The 19,157-nt window shown below is 43.8% G+C and overlaps 1 protein-coding gene across 1 annotated transcript in view; it reads left to right on the top strand.

Moving 5' to 3' along the window:
* The first annotated feature begins 8,296 nt into the window (after positions 1–8,296).
* SYNE1 (spectrin repeat containing nuclear envelope protein 1) overlaps positions 8,297–19,157 on the top strand; it is a 423,836-nt gene continuing 412,975 nt past the window's right edge. Inside the window, exons 1-2 of the mRNA XM_090279990.1 lie at positions 8,297–8,589; positions 17,384–17,668. Of these exons, the coding sequence (XP_090136116.1) occupies positions 17,602–17,668 (67 nt within the window). The 5' untranslated portion in view covers positions 8,297–8,589; positions 17,384–17,601. The remainder of the gene's footprint in view (positions 8,590–17,383; positions 17,669–19,157) is intronic.

Raw genomic sequence — 19,157 nt, 5'->3', positions numbered from 1 at the left:
CCCCGCTTTTCCCCACTTCCTGTGCTATGCCTTAGGGTGCTACTGTATCCTATCCATACCTTTGCAATTTGCCCCTTGGAATAAAACAAGACCTCAAATTATCCTAACCTAGTGTGTGTGACCTCTATTTCTTTTTGGGACTCTGACAAATACAGATATCTACACTTTGATCTTATTGACCATTTGCTATCAGAAAATGTTATGTCAAGTTTAATACCTTGGAGAGGTCCTGACTGGCTAAATTCAATGAGAACATTTTATTCCTTTGGCCACAGTGATTGGCTGAGTGAAAGGTATTGGCACACAAGCTAAGCTGGTCCAATTTGGGTTAATTTTAGGACTTGTGCCTGAAATTTGTAGATGCAGATTTTTTTCTTTCTCAATGAGTGAACCAAGAAATACGTAGCTCAATTTTTGCTAGTGACTATTCTACAGCCATAAGGGGAATTAGTTTTTGAATGAAGCCAACATGTGGAGAGCAGAACAGAGAGGAAAAGAAAGAAAACTAACGGAAACTTTGGGTTAATCCTGAAACTTAGCCTTTTAGACTTTCATAAGCTAATAAGTCTTCTTTATTGTTTTTGCCAATTTCAGCTGGCTTTTCTGTTGCTTGCGTTATAATGTGTCTAAACTAACACATGTTCACACAGAAACTTAATTCTGATGATTTCTCACAAATTTTCCCACTGGAATTGTGTATGGGTAGTGAAATTGGGAAAAAGAAATGCACAAATAAGGATCTCTTTTCCTTTCTGAGAGGCCTCTTGAAGTATTTCCAAGTGGCCAATGAACCTGAGTGTACCAGTGAGCTCATTCAGCCATTCGGTAACTTTCTTTGTAGGAATCCAATTAAGAAGTTCTTTAGTCCACAGGATCTCTTCCCATTGCAAACTCATTTAAAACCTGATGTCATTACTGGCACTGTTATCTCCTAAACAAAAGCTCAGTTCAAAACAGTATTTAGGAGAATCATTACACACAAGCCAGGAGAAGTGGTGAAGTCTATGAAATTGATTTTTAAAGTATCCAGAAAAGGTTATGATCCTTTGAAAATTAGAAAAATAAGGATAGAGGAAGGCTGTGTGATATGAATATATGATGAAGAATGAAGAAAAGACTCCAAAATGTCTAAGTTGTGGCAGAAACCCAAGGGAAATGCAAAAAGAACACACACTCTCAGAAGTGAATTTATCAGGGGACTTCTGAGATATCTACTTACCAGGTACCGTTTCAGACATAAAACTCTATATACACACAGAGCCAGAAGTGCTCTGGAATAGTTACAAAATTGTAAACCAAGAAGAGATAGAAGTAAGAGCTGAAGAGAAAGAAAAAAAAATCTTATTCTAGCACTTTACGTTATGAAACATGGGGTACCCTGTGTTGATGGCCTTTTGGGGACCCAGACATCCTGGAGATTTAGATAACAACAAAATAGTATAACTGATGGTCTATTAAATTCCGTATGTTGTTGTAACATTGCTACATTTTCCAACGAATATTTGTTGAGTACCTTTTGCGTGTTTGTTTTACACGATGAGACTGTAAGAGCTAAAAAAACAGAAAAAATTATCTGCCCTCATAGAGCTTCCATTCTCTTAGAGGTAAGCAGAAAATGAACTGGGTACAAAAGGAAAATACATGCCCTGTTGGTGTTAAGTCCTGGAGAAAGAAATAAGCTGTGGAGGATACAAAGTTCAAGGTGAAGTGAAAAGTATTTTCAAGTTTTACATAAGGCATAGAAGAAAGACTTCATTGAGAACATGATATTTGATAAAAGATCTGGAAAAATGTTAAGAAGTAAGGCCAGCGAATAACGTATAGAATTGAGGTTCTCAACAGAAAGAATATTATGTGAAAAGACCCTGAAGCAGGAGCTCGCCACATAACCAGTATGGTCATAAGGAATGCTTGTGGCTGCCATGCAGTGGGAAGGGAAGAATTGTCATTGAGACTAGAGAGCTAATGGGGAGCTAGGGTCAAATGCAAGGCCTTACAGATCACAAAAGAACTGCAGTCTTTAAAGAAGATGGAATGCTGTCAGAGGTTTTGAGCAGAAGAGTGACAACATCTGATTTATGCTGCCATACGATTTAGATTTATCTGGCTAGTCGATAAATAGCCTGAAATCAAGAGGCGATGGTTCAGGGTGGCAGCAGTGGAGCTAATGAGTAACAGATTTTAGATATATATTTTGTAACCTAGAGAATAGTTTCAAGATTATTACATAGAACTCCCATCTACCTTTCAACCAGATTCGCTGAATATTTACATTTTGCGGAAAGCGCTGATGGTGGCGGTGGGAGCTTTTGGCAATTCTCTCTGGATCGCTCAAAATAGTCAAGGGAAATAGGACCAAGGGAACGCAACTGAAACGTTCAATGTGGGGAAAGGTGTTGGAAGTTTGGCGAAACAAGAAAAAGTGTGAAATTTGTTTAGGAAAGTGAGAGAGTGTACAGAGAGTGTATTAACCGAAAACAGCATATCCGAGAAGGTTTGATTTAGTGATCAGGAATGTAAAGAGCAGTTAACACATCTGAGTTTTCCTGCAGCCATGTGCAGCCGTGGGAGTGCAGGCGCAAAGTGGGCGGAGTTGAACTGAACAAATTACGTGATTTAGCCAAGTCTGGATGCCAAACCGAGAGGGAAGGCGGTTGGGGGTAAGTACAATGAGGCGACTATAATGAAGAAACATGGATTTTTAGCCAGTTTAAGAGGAATAAATATAAAAGGGATGATGAACAACAACAGCAACAAAAATAGTTAATGCAGACAAGGTACTACAAACCCCAAGGGCGCCCCTTCTAAGTGGCCACCATTCATTTTTGAAATGTATGATTTGTATATTTCATAGTAAGTTTTAGCAGATGACACTTAGGTGTCTTGTTTTATCAAAATAAATGGTTTATTATGTTTCCAAAAGATGAAGAGCAGCTCCATCTCAAATTCAAAGGCATCATAAGGGCTGGCAGTGGCCTGGCCAATGGATAGTATATCCTATTCTGTTGAGAGATTATTGAAATTGGAGCACTAGAGGGAATGGGATGTAAACCAAAGAGAAGGTGGTCAGAGAGTGGGGCGTTAACAATTGACATCATCATTACCAAATCATTGCCATTATCCATAATGACAGGGTCAAGACTCTGATTATGGGAGTGGGTGGTTAAACGGGGGATGGGCAATAGAGGTCTAAAAAGAACAGCTTCGGAAGGAGCCACGGAGGAAGAGTGACAAGATTACAACGGGAAATTAATTTCATCTTAAAATTTGTCAGTAGGGCTGAATATTTTCTGTTCTTTAAAAAAAAGCCTTAAAATATTAACTTGTAAAATTCTAAAACAATATTAATATGAGAGAGAAAGTAGATGAAAAAGACTCAATGTTTACTACTGGAATTTCTGTGAGTTTTAATTAAAATATTAAACTTTTGCACTATTCCCTTCACCCCGAGTCTGATTTTGTATTGAATACTGTTTGTTGGCAAAAAACCCACACAAGGCTGTCCTGTACCTCAGGGGCTGGAAGTCTGGGGATTACATTTCCCAGGCTCCCTTTCCTGGGAGATTCGGGTGAATTTGCATCTGGACAGTGCTCTCACGAGAGATTTGGAAGGCAGAGGGGAGGTCTGCAGCGGCTGGCTGAGGCGAAAGGCCATCACCAGGAGGACTTCAGAGCAGGGGCACTGTGACACCGCTGGCCACTTGCTGTAGCAACTTGACCTCTGGGTGGCAGCAGCGAGTTGCTGAGTCCTGGATTATAACCGCAGTGATAGTACTTGAAAGCTAAAGGCAGCCGCGCTAATGATCACTTCTCTAGTTTACCAACCACTTTTGAACACCTAATCCTTATAGTGAATCCTTAAAAGTTGTTTTGATTTCTCTTTAATTATTCCTGACTGGCAGAATACTGGGTGACAAGACAGGTCCCAGATCTTCAAAACTGGGAATTTCATATTGGTTAGTTGACTTGGTTGGTATTGCATACAGTGATAACTTCATTTCAACTTAAAACACAATTCTAAGAAGACACATAGTGGCTAACAAGTGTTTAAATTAACACCCATAGCTGCCTAAAATTAAGGATCTATTGAAGATAAGAATTTAGGAGAGCAAGTTGGCTACTGCTGTGGAATAGAAAAGGGAATGAAAAAGACTGTGGAATATGTCAGCTAGTTCCAGTTACACTACAAAGGAGACCATGAAGAAAATGACAAGCTCAGGAACTTGACAGTCTTGGATCAAGCCATGCTCAGAGACCCAGAGAGCCTCGGGGTCCTCACGTTTGCAGCCATGTTATTGATACAGCCAAAAATCAGACCTGAGATCTGTTGCTACAGGTTGCAAGTTTATAATGCCAAGATGATCTCAAAACCTTGCTAGGCCTCTTATGTGAAAGTTAAGGACTTTATTGGCAAGAGCAGGCCCTGAGAATTGGGAAGGGGACATTTTGGAAGATGTGGGAGAATCTTAGTACTCTGAACCCCAATTCCTCCTGAGACTTCCTTGCCATGAGGAGTAAGCCCCTCCTTCCATCTGTCCTTCCTCCCAGTTAGCAAGTTATATGACTCTACCAGCAGCAATTACATAGTAAGAGACTGGCAATCACTTAAAACCTAAACAGACCATTACTAATCACATCAAGATATGGACTGAAACAAAGCCTCATCATCTTAAAAAGTTAGAGAGCCCTTCTGTTTAGAGTTTCTCTGCACTGTGCATAGAAGATGAGACCCCCTTGTGGATTTGCCCATGTGCTCATGCGATAAAGATGCACCTCTGGTGAGACCCTGGTGCTGATCCTGTGGATGAGCCAACAACAGGAGAAAACTTTGCCCTAGTAGTAACACAATTACCTAAAAGATAAATGATAAGAATGCACTTAACTATTTGCTGATTTCATATAGGTGCTATGACTCTTGTTTTAGAAATATAATAGGACACAATGAAGCAGGCATGGGCATAAAGCTGAACTGAAATGATGGCAATTTTTGGCTGTTCTTTTGCACTCCCTATTACTGCAGAGAGCTGCCATGATGCATGAGAATAGGATTCTGTATAAACCAGGAGACGGTAAGAGAAGACAGACGAGAAGCACAGGCCTTGGGCTTGGCGGAGGAGTGAATTGGGCTTCTCCCCTGGCTGCTGTCTCTCAGTCTGTGAGGGCCCCATGATTACACTTTGCAGCTCTCAGAAACTGGTACCCTAGCTCCATCAGCCTGCTGCAAACTGAAGCGGAGACTAGCAGTTTCCTTTTACTTGTAAATTTCAGAAACATCAAAATAATAGTAAATATAACCATAACTATGACAAGGATATTAATTGCATTTATTGAGCACATGCCAGGCACTGGTAGAAATGAAGTACTTTGCAAGTATTAGCTTATTTAGTACCTCCTTATGAGTGAGATATATTGTTATACTCCCGAATTATGTGTTTATAAAATCTGAACCTGTGGGAGGTTAAATTACTAGTTAAGATCACACAGATAGTTAATAATGGAGCTGGGACTCCAGCCTGGGCTTTTCTAGATTTAAAACCCAAGACTTGAACCACTGTACATACTATTCTGACTTCCTTTTCCACGCATGGCCTTACGTCCTGTATGTTTTGTCTATTACATATCCTTCACATTCAGCCACTTTTCCCAGCGCCATCACTCTGATAATGAATGCCATGACCTTTCTAAAGGATTATGGTAGCAGTCTCCTAACTGGTCTCCTTTTACCTACTTTGGCCCCATTTCTAATCTGTCATCTGTATTACAGTCAAACGAAAAATTTCAAAACATAAATCTTATCATGTTGCACCACCTACTGAAAATATTGTAATGACCGTCCAGGCCAGTTTTTAAGCCCTGCACGGTCTGCCCTTTGCTCCACGTGGGGCCTCACAGGGTCCGTTGTTCCCTGATGCTTCCACCCCTTCCCTCGCTGGCTTTTCTGCAGATGCCTTCCTCAGGTCCTCCAAGGCACCGGGCACTTTCCTTCCACAGAACCTTGGCTTATGATGTTCCCTCTGCCTGGCGTGCTCTTCCAGACCCCAGCCCTGCTCCTTTTCCACCCAGTTAATGCCATACTTCCTGAAGGTCACAGTTCACGTGCTGCTGCCTTAGCGAAGTCTGTCTAATCTCTAACTTAAATTAATTCCCTTCTTTGAGAGGTCTCATGACAACACTGGCCTTTTCTTGCAGGTTAAGGCTTCATAATTATTTATGTGGTTCTTTGATAAATGCCTGTCTTCCTGATCATACTGTAAGCTCTGTGAAGGCAGGAAAGGGGTCAGGTTTTTGCTCACCACGGTAGTCCCGAGGCTTAGGATAACATTTGGTATATGGTAGGTTTTCAAACAATAGCTGTTGGACGGAGGAAGGTACAACACACCTCCCTGGGGTGTATGAAGAAGACAAGCCTTTTCTAAATGTCTATAATGTGCTCGGTCTTTCTGTGCAGGATAAAGTTGCTGAGATGGAAGTCCAGTTCATCAGGTGGCCAATGGCGGCCAAACTGCCATAGGCCACTACCTGTCTGAGCCTGGAAGAACAGCAGCTAGGTCCATTTAAGGAGTTCTGTTGGTGGGAGTAATGCTTCAGGTTTACAATTTAAGTGCCTCACTTCTCAGGTAAGTCGATTTAAGGAAGTGATTTCTTAACACGTAAAGTAGAGCTTCTTGCCCTACCCTCAGAAGCCTTCAGGGTGAATTGGTTATCTGAAGGTAAGGGTTAAGTAGGAGAACTGAGTCCAATCCTCTTCTCCCGAGTGATAAGGCTAGAAGTTTGCAGCCCAGTCTGGTGGCTACTTGGGCAGAGGGTGCTCTCTTAAATGACGAGCTTATCTCCTCCACACGGAGCTCTGGGTATCTATAACGAGAGCAGCCTGAGGCAGAAGCAGAGGGAGAGGCAGAGGCAAAATATGCACTGAGACTGATCCCAAACACTGCTCTCTCCAGGCCCCCCTTCCAGGTCTAACAAGCTTTGCAATTAAAGAGTGAGTCTTCGGCCTCTAAAGGAAAAATTGCACATCAGATGGCTTTACTAGATTCATTTCAGATACAGTCATGACGCTTAACTATGGAGCTATGTTCTGAGAAACGTGTTGGGCAATTTTGTTATTGTGTCAACTACATAGAGGGAACTCACACCAACCTAGATGGTCTAGCCTATTACACACCTAGGCTGAATGGCAGAGCCCATTGCTCCGAGGCGACATGCATGTATTGCATGTTACTGTACAAAACAAGATTAAATCAAGGGCAAGAGAAAACAAGTGAAGTGGTAAACATGAGGTATATGAGGCTGCATCTGGCATAACACAGCACGCTGTTTTATGGCAAACATTTTTTAATAAGTAGAAAGAGTATACTAAAATAATTATAAATGTACTTCAGAAAGATTCTCAAAAAAACTATAGTATAATAAATACATAAACCGGTAGCAGAGTCATTTATTATTGTTATCAAGTACTATATACTGTACATCATTGTCTGTGCTACTTATAGGACTGGTGGGCAGTGGGCTTGTTTATAGCAGCATCACCACAGACATGTAACCTGTTTTGCATCAAGGCCTTCCTATGTCTGCATGTCACCAAGTGGCAGGAAGTTTTCAGCTCCATTATGATCTTATGGGACCCCAGCGTATATGCAGTCTATTTTGACCCAAACATCATTATACAGCACATGACTACTATTATTTTAATGGCATCCAGAAGAAAGAGAACTTGAAGGAAATGCAGAGCTAAATAGTGAAGTGTTGGCAACAAGTACGGGAAAGAGAAACTTTTGTTTTGGAAGCCGGTCCTTCCATTCAGCAAATCTGCAGAAAAGAACACTGTTTTGTTCAGATGGAAGATTCGAGGGGGTAATTATTATGCTTAAGATGATTGCAACATAGCTTCAGTTATTGTAGCTGTCCCAATCCTGCTGCACTTGGACTTCATTGTCAGCGAAGAGAGACTATGTTTGACTTTGCTTGGAAACCATAAAACCACAACAAAATAACTCTCTCAATGCTACTAAGCAACACTGGGATCTCTTCTACACCATGAGAAGGGCTTCTGATAAAAGACTCAGATAGACGGAAAGGGTGCATCTGAAAAAACGGCAGGCAATTCTTCAGCATCATTTTAATGAATCATCAGGAATAAGTACGATTAAGATGTCAAGTGCCTTCTCCAGAGAGCTAAGCTTTAGAAACCGCAATAACAAAACCCTATAAAGTCTCACCAGTCTCCCCCAAAGTACTTGCTGCTGATGTGACAGTCAAAAGGTCAGCTGTTATCTTTGAAAGCCGATTTAAAAGGAGCCCGTGGAATGTTCTTATTGAACCGCATCACTTCCTTCCTGGGACCATCGGGGCACTTCCCCGGCCTTTCGAGATAGGTTCTGCTCCAAAAGGTCAACCGGGCAGTGGACGCCTCAGGCAAAAAGTTAGGGGCCGGTGCAGCGCATCTTCTTGCTGGGGCTCTCGGCCATTTCCTTACTCCTCGACCCCAGGGAGGTGAACCCCGTGGAAAGGCGCACCGCGAGGGTGGGTCACGGCACGGGCTGCGCTGCTGCGGAGGAACGCCTGCCCGAGGCCGCGCATCTCCGGGAGGTAAGGCTGGCCCGCTACCCAGCCTCCGGGCTCCCGCCCCCTGCTCGTCCAGGGACCAGCGCAACCTGGAGCCTGGCGCGGGGCGTGGGGCCGGGAGTGGTGTGGCGACTCCGGGTAATGCAGGGACCGGCCAGGGGACTGAACCCACCACCTGACCTTCCCCTCGGAAAGGAGCATCAGCGCGCTGGGGAGGGAGGCAGTGGGGAGGAGGGGGAGGCCTAAAACCCCGGGGTGCAGCCGGGAGGAGGACCCGGTTGGAGAGGGAGGGGAGAGTCGCGGAGCAGCTGGTCGCCGAGTGAGCGTGCGAGCCCGAGGGACCGCGGCTGCGGATCCGGAGCCGGCCCGGCTCCCCGCAGCCCTGCAGCGGCGCCCGGGCTAGGGAGACCGCGGTCGGCCGTTCGCTCGCGGCGCTGCCTGGAGCCTGCAGCGGCCTCGGGGAGAGAAGGTAAAAGGCAAGGGGGGTGGGCGTAACGGGGGCGAGAAAGCGGGCGCTAGCCGAGCGCATTGCAGGCACATCGTAAGCAAGTTTGTACTTGCATGCTCCGGTGTGTGTGTGTGGGGGGGGGGTGGTAGTGCTGTGTGTACGTGCGACTCTTGGATGCGGAGGCAGGAGGTGGGGAGCGTGCTCCTGGCATCTTGTACGTAGCTGTCCCTATTAATATCCCCCTCTCTGACTTGCCATTTCCGCTTGTGGCACATCTCTTGGGCTCCAGTGATGCAGAAGCAAAAGGCAGCCGCCCTCTTATTGTGATGGTCGGCACTGTTGCTACTATCAGATGGGAGATACGGAGCCTGGAACACATTAGAGGAGCCTCCCTTCCTCCACCTCCGACTATTTTAAGACGGGCTGGGGAGGGGAGGGGGGGGGGCGGCGGGAATGGGTCGCCCAGCCTGGAGCTGGAAGCCCGAGCTGAGGCCCGGGTTTCAGACTCTGCTCAGCTGCTCCCCAGCAAATGCTTCCCGGGAGAGCCTACGCTAGGGGACAAGATAACTTTCATCTCCGCTCCAGACAGAGATTTTGCATCGCTGCCCCAGGAGGTCTGTGAAATGGTGCTTCCCAGGGTGGCAGGTGTCAGGCCAGGGCCAGGAAGACAGTGCAAAATAAAGCAGCCATCAGCTGCAGGGCGGAGAAAGCCCTTTGGGACGCAGGTTCCGTGTCCCCGTGCAGCCTGGATGGCGGCGTGTGTGCTGCAAGTTCAGGCGCTCATCCATAAACCCAGGCAGGTCCCGTCCGGCGAGCCCTGTCAGCCATGAAATTGGCCCTACCATCCTGGAATGCTCACTTCTGAGCATCTCAGTGTGGGGAAGGGAGGGGGAAACATGGATGTAGCTGCAATTTTTCTGTGGAGGTTAAGAAAGTTCAAAATGAATTGTTATTATGTTTCCTTTTCTCACTGCCTGTGTTTGTCTTCCTCTGGGAGCCACTTTCCTAAAGGAAACATTTGTATACAGAAGCCAGACCTATCCAAGAGAAAGTGTCATAATCGCAATTAGACGAAGGTTGTTAATGTGGCCCACATGTGCATAAAACGCTAATTTAATCATGAGTCATGAGGCTGGTTCTTTGAAAGGCTTGCTGTTCCCCATGATGGAAAACATTAAGAGTATGGATAAAAAGTTCCTGACATCACCAGAAACAACAGTGTAATAGAACATATCTCGTGTGTGTGTGTGTGTGTGTGTGTCTTTGAATCTCTTCATTACTTGGTGGCAAATTTAGAAGAAAATGTGCTGGATCAAGGCTAACTTGATATGTTTCATGCAGAAGATAAAGGCACACCTTGGCTGACTCAGATACTATTGCTAGCCTGTGAAAATATTTGCTCATCTTTTACATTATGGTCTCATTATTACCTTTCTTTTTAAATATTGATGAATGTTTATTGTATTTTTTCCATTACTATTTTATCCCCTTTTATCCCCTCCCCCCTGCAGTCACCACACTGTTGTCCTTGTCCATGGGCCCCCCCTTTTTTTTCGTTCAGTTCCTCTGCTCTCTAACTCCCCAACCCCTGAGCTGCTTTCTGAGTCTGTCTGTGTGTTGCTTGTTTAGTTCAGTTTGCTCATTAGATCCCACATATGAGTGAGATCATATGGTGTCTGTCTTTCTCTGCCTGGCTTATTTCACTTAGCATAGTGTTCTCCAGGTCCATCCATGCTGTCGCAAAGGGTAAGATTTTCTTCTTGTTTATGGCTGATTATCTTTCTTAAGTAATGATTTTCACACTGCTGTATTTCTGTCATTATTGTCCCCATATCAAGAGTTCTCACTCGAGTCTTTCCTGCAGAGGAGTAGGGATTGGAGAAAGGTCGTCTGCCATGTAAACATTTTTCAACAATTGCTTGTGTGCTATGTGTAGGCTGCTAGCCTAGGACCTGCTCTCTGATAACGATGCAACAGCTTCTTGGAAATGAGAGGAGGTGTGGTTGAAACAGGATGTAAGAACGCATGGCTGGGCAAGGTTGGTAGCATTTTCTTGGGCGGCTCCAGCTCTAGATGCTACAGCCACACCCTGTGGCCTGAAGATGACAGCCACAGGACCCTGCGTCCCCCTGTGAGGAAATCCGAATAGCTCTTCCTCTTCAGTGTGCTCATGTGTCCTTCCTTGTGGACTAATCCAACCAGAGCTAATGTTTGGCAAGGAGTGTGGTACATACTCTAGCAGAGTATGACAGATCGCTGATGTCTTTGGGCCTGATTAATACTCCAAGCTTGCAACAAAAAAGTTGAATTATGACACTTAATATCTTTATGCCAGCCATCTTTGTACTTCATCTTCGATTACTTGTTTGCATTTTTGCACTTCCAGGGTAAGGACCAATTCTTATTTGTTACCCTGAACATTTCATAATAGTGAATAGTTACTAGTACTATTCACCGATACCCCACACACATACATTAACAATATATTTATAATAACTACAGTGTGTCCCTCTTCCTCCCTTTAGCCATCTTCCATCTTTATACCATTTAGCCATCTCAGTTTCTTTTATTAATTAGTACCATTACTAAAGGGTAGAGAAAAACAATAATTAAATTTAAAATTAGACACTTCTGAGACTCATTCCAGCCAAGAACTTAGATAGAAGGGGATCAAAATACATTCATTCGCTTTTTTATTTTTGTTTAATAGTGGATTTTAATAGCAGTGCTCTTCTTGAACTTATTTAGCCAGATGATTAGGACATATTCTTATTTCATATCTACTCTAGCGAAGTGCCGTGAATCCATTTCTTTTCTGTGGTGTCAGCCCCATCTCTTCAGTCAGGAATGAGCCATCTCATCTCTGATTATTGCAGGGTTTGGAATTTTCTGCTCTGGTTTCCTCATGTCTAGAAATTTACTTGCATTTCTTTAAGATGTATTCTTGTGACCTAGGAGTGTTTCTTCTAGCGTTTTCTAGTGTACTGTTTTTTAGGGGCACAAGCAAGAAATCACTTGAATGGCCAGTTGTCCACTCTGCTTGGCCTGGAAGTGTCACTTTGGGATGATTCCCTACGGTGCGGTCACAGGTGCTGGTGTTAAGAAGGGTGTATGGTTTTGATAGGAGAATCCCAAACAGCAGATGGTTTAAAACCCCTCTGCGTCCTGCCCAATAAATACAGCAAATGATTATTGATTGGGCATTCAGCTTGTTTCCACAGAACCCTGTGTCTCTCCATTATACCAGTCACTCTACTTGGTTGTACTGTTGATTTATCATCTCTTCCTCTGGTACATAAGCTCTAAGAGGGACTTATCAGTCTTGTTCATGGCTCGTTGCTTAGTACTGTTGTCAAATAGTTTCTCAATACACTCTTGCTGTATAAAGTAATAAATACAAGAATCCTGCCTCTCTTCTAGGTATGGTCGATGTACTTAGCTACACTGAACTCTCAGTTCCTTCAGCTGGAGAGATTTGGAAGTGGTGCAAGGACTGCTAAGTGGTGTACAACCCAGCAAGGTCTACCTAATTCTCCCTTTCCATCCCAATGCTGGTTGCTCCCCTTCCCTTCCCCCACCCCTCACAATGTCCTGCACCCATTAAAACTCTTTTAATTACCCTGGGAATAGCGAGCACCTTGATGGTGCTGAACCTTCCTCCAATGTTCTGGGTCTGTAGGTCATGCCCACAACCACGGCCAAGTCATCGATCAGCCAGTTCACAGCATGAACTTAAAGATCTCATAACCTTGTACCAGTAGTTGTTTTAGCTGTCACTTGTTTCTCCCACTGCTTTTGGGCCTGAAAAACACTCTTGAGGGAATCTCTTCATTCTAAGCTACTCTCTCAAATTGTAGTAGAGAAACCGAGGCCTGGAGAAGGAAAATGGGGGCCGGTTATTGGCTGAAACTCTACTACATGCCAAACGATCTGCTAAGAACATGACATATTGATTGTTTTACCTTAATGTATACAGGATAAAATGAAACTGATTAGCATAAAGTTACTTCCTTTTATAGATGAAGAAGCAAGCACTCAGAAAAATTCACTTTTCTTAAGGTCACATGGACAATAAGAGGCAGAATTTGGACTCAACATGTCTTTTTAGTCCTCAGTGAGTACATTTTACAGTACCCCACTCCCCAGGACAGGCAGTTGTTGAGGACTGCTGACCATAGAACCAGTTCCAAATCACCCAACTAGCTGGAACAAAGTTAAGCCTAGAATTCATATCTTCTAATTTCCAGGCTCCTTTTATGATCTTTGTTTTATTAATTCGATTTTTAAAAATCAAATTGTATGTCCTCTTAAGTTAAAATATCAATATAAAGCAAGAGTATCATAATTTTGCAAAAGAGGAAATATGTGCATACATGCAGATATTTTATCTTGTGTCTAAAATAGGAAGGATATTGCATCAACTTCTTTTGCAGTGGGGAAGAAGGAGTTTTCTGGGGGTTGCTTATAGAGGTAAAGTATTATGAACTTGATTTAATACAACAACAATGTGTATTGAGGCCTAGAATGTGTTTGGGGATATACTTGGGATCAGTGGATGGGATGTCAAAGAAATAAAGACTTATTGTCTGTCTACCTGCAAAACGTTCATGGTCTAATTTGAATGAGATAAGACTAACAAAGGCCTTAGGGTAAGATAAGACTAATAATAGTGACAAATATATGGCAAGTCATGTGTATAATGGCATAGATTGGAGTGTTGGAGGAATTGAGGGAAAATAATGCTGAATGGGTGCACTTAAGAGGACTCCAAGCAGGGTGGGAGTCCTGCGCTGGGTATGCAGTGATCATTTGCATTTCTTCAAATGAGAGTGTCATGGATAGGTGTCTTGTGAAGGTGCAATGAAGAACTGTTAAGCAAGGATATGAAGGTTTGAAGTGAAAAGTATTAGAAAGTAAAATCTGCAAGGCCTTCAACTACTGAGTTCAGCTGATGGCACCATGGCCCACGAAATCTCAAGTCGCAGTCCTGAGAGGCATCTGAGACACTGTCCACCCCACCTCCCACTCCCTGTCTCCCGCCCCTGACCAATCACCAAGTCCTGCACATTTTGCCTCCTAAATTTTGGGGGAGGTTTTGCCCTCTACTTACTGTACTATTTTAGTCTCTCATCATCTCCCAGTTGGACTCCTGAGATACCCTTCTAAGTGATCTTCCTATATCTTTCAGTCTTGTCTCCCTCAAACCTCCCCTTAAAAACTGTAGCTGAAAGAGTCTAAATTACACCCGGTCACTTCCAGCTTAAAATCCATCAGTCATTTCCTGTGGCCTCCTTGAGAGTTCAGATCAACTTCTGAACACAGCGCACAGGGCCATGTCTCCTTCTCCAGATACGACTCCAGAATGTCACCTGGGGGAGAAGTCCTTCACTTTCTAATGCTTGCTAGTCCCACAGAGAATCATGCTGCTTCTCGTGTGCATGCCTTTACTCAAGAGCTCATTCTGCCTGAAGTGCGTGGTTCATCTTTTTCACCTTTTAATAACTCTAACTTATTGACCAACACTCAGTTTAGAGGTTAGCGTCCTCCTAGGACGTTCTCTGGGACCTCCAGATCAGCTTGGTGCCCAGATCCTGTGTCCCTCATCTCCATATTTGCACATACGATGGTATCGATATATTCCCTTTTTTGTTATATCCCTCACTATGTTCGAAATCCCCTGAAGAAGTAGATAATATGTCCTATCCATCTTAGTACCCCCACCACTGAGCTCTGACACTCAAAATGCATTATTTATACTAAAGAAATAAGACCGGATGCAAAAGCTGAAGTTGACCCAGCAGAAACATTCTGAGTTCAATGTGGTTTCGAAAGAGGGAAGGATGGCTACATATTTCAGTATTAGTCTGTTGTGTAACATGAATGTTGACCAGAAGAGGGGAGAAACATGGTGGTCTGTACTGCAATGACTTAAAAGAAAAATCACTTTTAATTCCATAGTTCTTGAATGATGATGGTGGTCATGTCTTAATCATCTGTGAACTCCAGTGCTGAGCATGGCTTGGTGTGGATTATCTGAATTAAAACCTCCCTACTTAGTATATATGTAAATAGATAGATACGTAGATCTCAGAAAGTTATAGGATTGCATTTGGAGAACTTTATGACGGCTTAGAGGAGCCACTTTTAAGGTTTCTCAGGCACTTCTCACTGTCTATTAGTTTTCAGATTAAGGTAGCTTTCGTGTGTGGGCAGGTGGAATATTTTTCCCTAGGGATGGAGGCTACTAATGGGCACACAGTGAACAGCAGGGCTGTAGGCCCTGGTGCATGACAGCCATGAGGGATTATTTTTCTGAGAGTCTCTTGGAGAGCTACCCTGAGAAGCACCCTTCCAGCCCATAAGCTGCCAAGTATTAGTTCTAAATACTTCTAGTAGTTGTCTTTCCAAGAGAAGTATGCCTCTGCCTTTTTACCAGTTAGTGCTATTCCCTGCACCCACTCCTGCCCTCCAACTCGCTAAGTGACCATTACAAGTCCCTTGTGTACAGTATACCTTTCTGATGCTTTTTCATATGGGACAGTAGCAGTGTGCCATGTTTTGCAGCCATTTGGAAATGGTAATCTAACAAAGGTATTACTATCAGCTTTGCATTCGTGTGTTCTAACCAGAAACCATTATATACTAGTATTGATAAGAAAAATCTTAAAGTCAGTTGTAATTACACTCTACTATTTAACCGTCGTTGTCGTCGGCAGCCGTCCGTCTCGAGAGACGATGGTGTAGCTTCTTAAGAGTCTATCTGCACCGCCGAGAATGGTTGTGCAGTCCAACTCGGGAGTGACACGGTATCTGTCTCCTCCCGTGTTGAATCGACATCTTGCGATGACGCTGGAGTGTCCTCTCCAGTGAAGCTGAAGCTACAGAGCCTGGGCGGGGTGATATGGAGGGTCTGCTGTTGCCCATGCAGCAGACCCCCCCTCTCTTCGCAGCTGAAGGGTCCAAGGGAAAGACGGAGTCAATACAGCTTGGCTTCAGGTGCGCCGCAGGAGTTGCCGGTGTTGACTACAACGTCAAACCGCCTTAGGGACTCCGGCTCCGGATTTTCTGTCGGGGTTTACTCCCTTAGCCTTTCCCCTGAAGAGGTATGTTGCAAGGCAGCGGAGGTTTTTTGGAGTCCGAGTTTTCCTTCTCTGATGTGCCCTGACTGGAAGATCGAACCAGCGACACTTAGCTCGCAGGCCGACGCTCAATCCACTGAGCCAAACCAGCCAGGGCAAACTATTTAACCAATCTTTGATAAATAATACTCTTTGTGTACATTCAGGATATAATATAATTTTCGATAGCTCTCATAGACTCCTCTTGTTTTCTTTTTTCCTTTTATCAGGGGGACCAGCCCACATATAGGTGCTGTGTTTTCTTTAGAGCTTTGCTTTTATCATCCTCTCCTGCCCCCAACCCTATTTCTTCCCTCCATCCTCATCCATCATAACGCAGGTGTGAGTGTGACTTGTCGTCATGTGTCACTCTCACATAGCCCTCCTTCATTTGGCTCTGTAGTTGAGTTTCTTTCCCTGGTATATTTTGCACTCTCCTCTTATTTTTGTTATTAATTCATCAATTTGTGGCAAGACCCTCTCTTCAGCTAACCCTACGGTTAGAAATTTCTTGTTCCAAGAACATGTCTCAAGGTCAAGATTTCAGCAACTACTCTCCTACCTCTTTTTCCCCTCCCCCTGTGGAGAATTATGAATGAAACTTGACTAAAGCAGAGAATTCAGGAAGACGTTAGAAGGAAAATATCTGCTTAACCACCCCTCATCCAGCCTTACAACTTACTTTAGAATCTTTCTGTATGGAGGGAAATGACACTAAATCAAACCTATTTTTGACTTCTCAATTCAGAATATTGGAAACTCGAACTTTTAGAGTGAAATAGTTTTGTATTTCTACATTTTAACTTCTCAGCTTGTTATAAAGAGCTAAGATTTTATTTTATTCCTGGAAAGTGTACAAACAAAATGGCAAAATATGTTGTGCAAAGCAGCCTGACACAGCATAGGTAGGCGAACCCGTGAGTAATGAGAAACAACTCAGTGGCTGAAGTACTTTCACTTTCATAGACCAAGGAAGAAAGTTCATTGTTTAAAAAGAAAGCATGGAGTAAAAGTGGATACTTCTCCTTTTAGCTACTAATTTTATTGCCTATGTCTTGTGTTCGTATTTGTTTTCATCAGCCATCATACAAATTCCTAGGATCCGCCTAGTACTTTGTAAGTACAGCCACAATAGTCATTTCACTTGGTAATAAATCATCTGTTCAAATTGAATAGCAATAGTTCTTATTTTAGCTCCGTGGTGACCTGTGTGGATTTTTAAAATATTGTATGTTGTCTCTTTGTTTTTCAGGTTCCTGAGTTTATTTGAGAGGAAGGCCTTAAAGCAAAAGAAGAAAAAGAATTGGTGTCATCTCTGGAAGTGCTGTTCCTCACTGATTGCCTCAACCGCCTGGGATTCTTTGTGACCCCAGAGATGTAATGAAGTTCAAGGACGTTATCGCAGGTGGCCTAGTCCTGTGCTGCCTCAAGTGAAGTCTCTGCTATTGGTTTCGTGCTACAGCAGACACCATGGCTGCCTCCAGGACGGCCTCTCGGTCTCCTCGGGACATTGCCAATGTGATGCAAAGGCTGCAAGGTAAGGGACAGCGGACGTCAGTTGCTTGTTGTTGTAGCTTTAAATACACTTTAGATACCAGTTTCTCTCAGGACCTTTTCAGTTTGCTTGTATTTTTATGAAACTATAACAAGGAAGAGCAAAATGCCTTTTATTCCAGTGTTTTCAAACTAGTCCACGCTATATTAAGATTCAGTATTCTTTATGGAAGACAAAGACAAAGTGCTTATTTTGTTTTTTTTTTTTTGTCTGTGTTACTGTGAGCTTAATGGTTATTCAGTGTCCAGTGGGAACTCAGAGTTATTGCAAACTATTCTTCAGTAACAAATGACCACGAGACACCGTGACAGTGCCCTGATAAGGTAAAGTGTAAGTAGTTAATGTACTGTTGTCAAGTAAATAAACCAGTAGCTTACTTATCCCAACAAGAAAGCCCTTAGAAATATAAAAACATCTTTAAGCAACACGAGGAAAAGAGGCCCGAGGAGTGAAATGATGTGACGGGATCAATGGTTAGTGGCAGCCTGTGGACCCGAACCGTTCCTTACGAGTGTTGTGCGTCTAAAAGGAGACTGTCTGGGGGAAGAGAATTAACAGCGCAGTAAGATGGCAGCTCATAAATAACTCCTAACTGACAATTTGCTGTAAACATGGATATTCCTTGAACCATAAAAAAATCATCTTTAGATGTAGTGTGAAAAGATTGCTTCTCTGTCCCAGTCCTCATGCTACCTCTCCCACGTGTCAAAGGTATATTTTTAGAATATAAAAATACCGAAGTGAGCAGGGATTCGCTCTAGTCTTTGTCAAGAGAACTTAAAAATAACGTTGCCGTTTGGCCTCCAGGTGTTCTAGAATCTCCAGCAGGTGGCCGATGTGGGTTTGCACCCCAGCCAGGATGTTCATCTGGCGGAGCCCCACTTTTCTCACCTGCGACGGGCTTGGTGGGCACGGCATTCATTTCCAGTTGGGCGCGCTTCGCTTTCAAATACAGACCCAACACTTAAGTCTGGTTAGCGTAGCCCTGAGCGTGCTCCCAGCTTTAGGAAGTCAGGAGGTGAGGGAAAGTGGGGTTTCTCCACCCCGCCAGCAACGGCCAGTTAGAAGCTCCTGCAGTCATGTGACCGGGCAGACTTCTGATGCTTCAGTGTGAGTGGCTCTTGGTTCACATTTATTGCTGTAAGATCCCACCAGAAAGGGCAGAAGTAGCCTGGCTAGATACGAAAGAACAGGGCTCTGTGGAATATGTAGGCATAGACCTCCACCGGCTGAAAAAAACCTCTGGCCGGGTGTGCCCAGTGCCAGGGATCTCCAGTTTAATTAAGCTGCACATCTTTGCTTGGGTAGATGGGACACAGAACGTGGGGCTCTCTTCCTCTGTGCGTGTCTTGGCTGTTGGACTGGGTGCGAATTCCTGACCCATTTTGTGCACTTCATACCTCAATGACTTCATCTTTGAAAAAATGGAAAAGAACCCTACAGGACCCTACAGACTGTGGGGAAGATAATT

This window comes from Furipterus horrens, unplaced genomic scaffold, assembly GCF_987537825.1.
Source record: "Furipterus horrens unplaced genomic scaffold, mFurHor1.1.pri manual_scaffold_6, whole genome shotgun sequence".
In the NCBI taxonomy this organism is placed as follows: domain Eukaryota; kingdom Metazoa; phylum Chordata; class Mammalia; order Chiroptera; family Furipteridae; genus Furipterus; species Furipterus horrens.
This window is presented reverse-complemented; position numbering and strand designations above follow the sequence as displayed.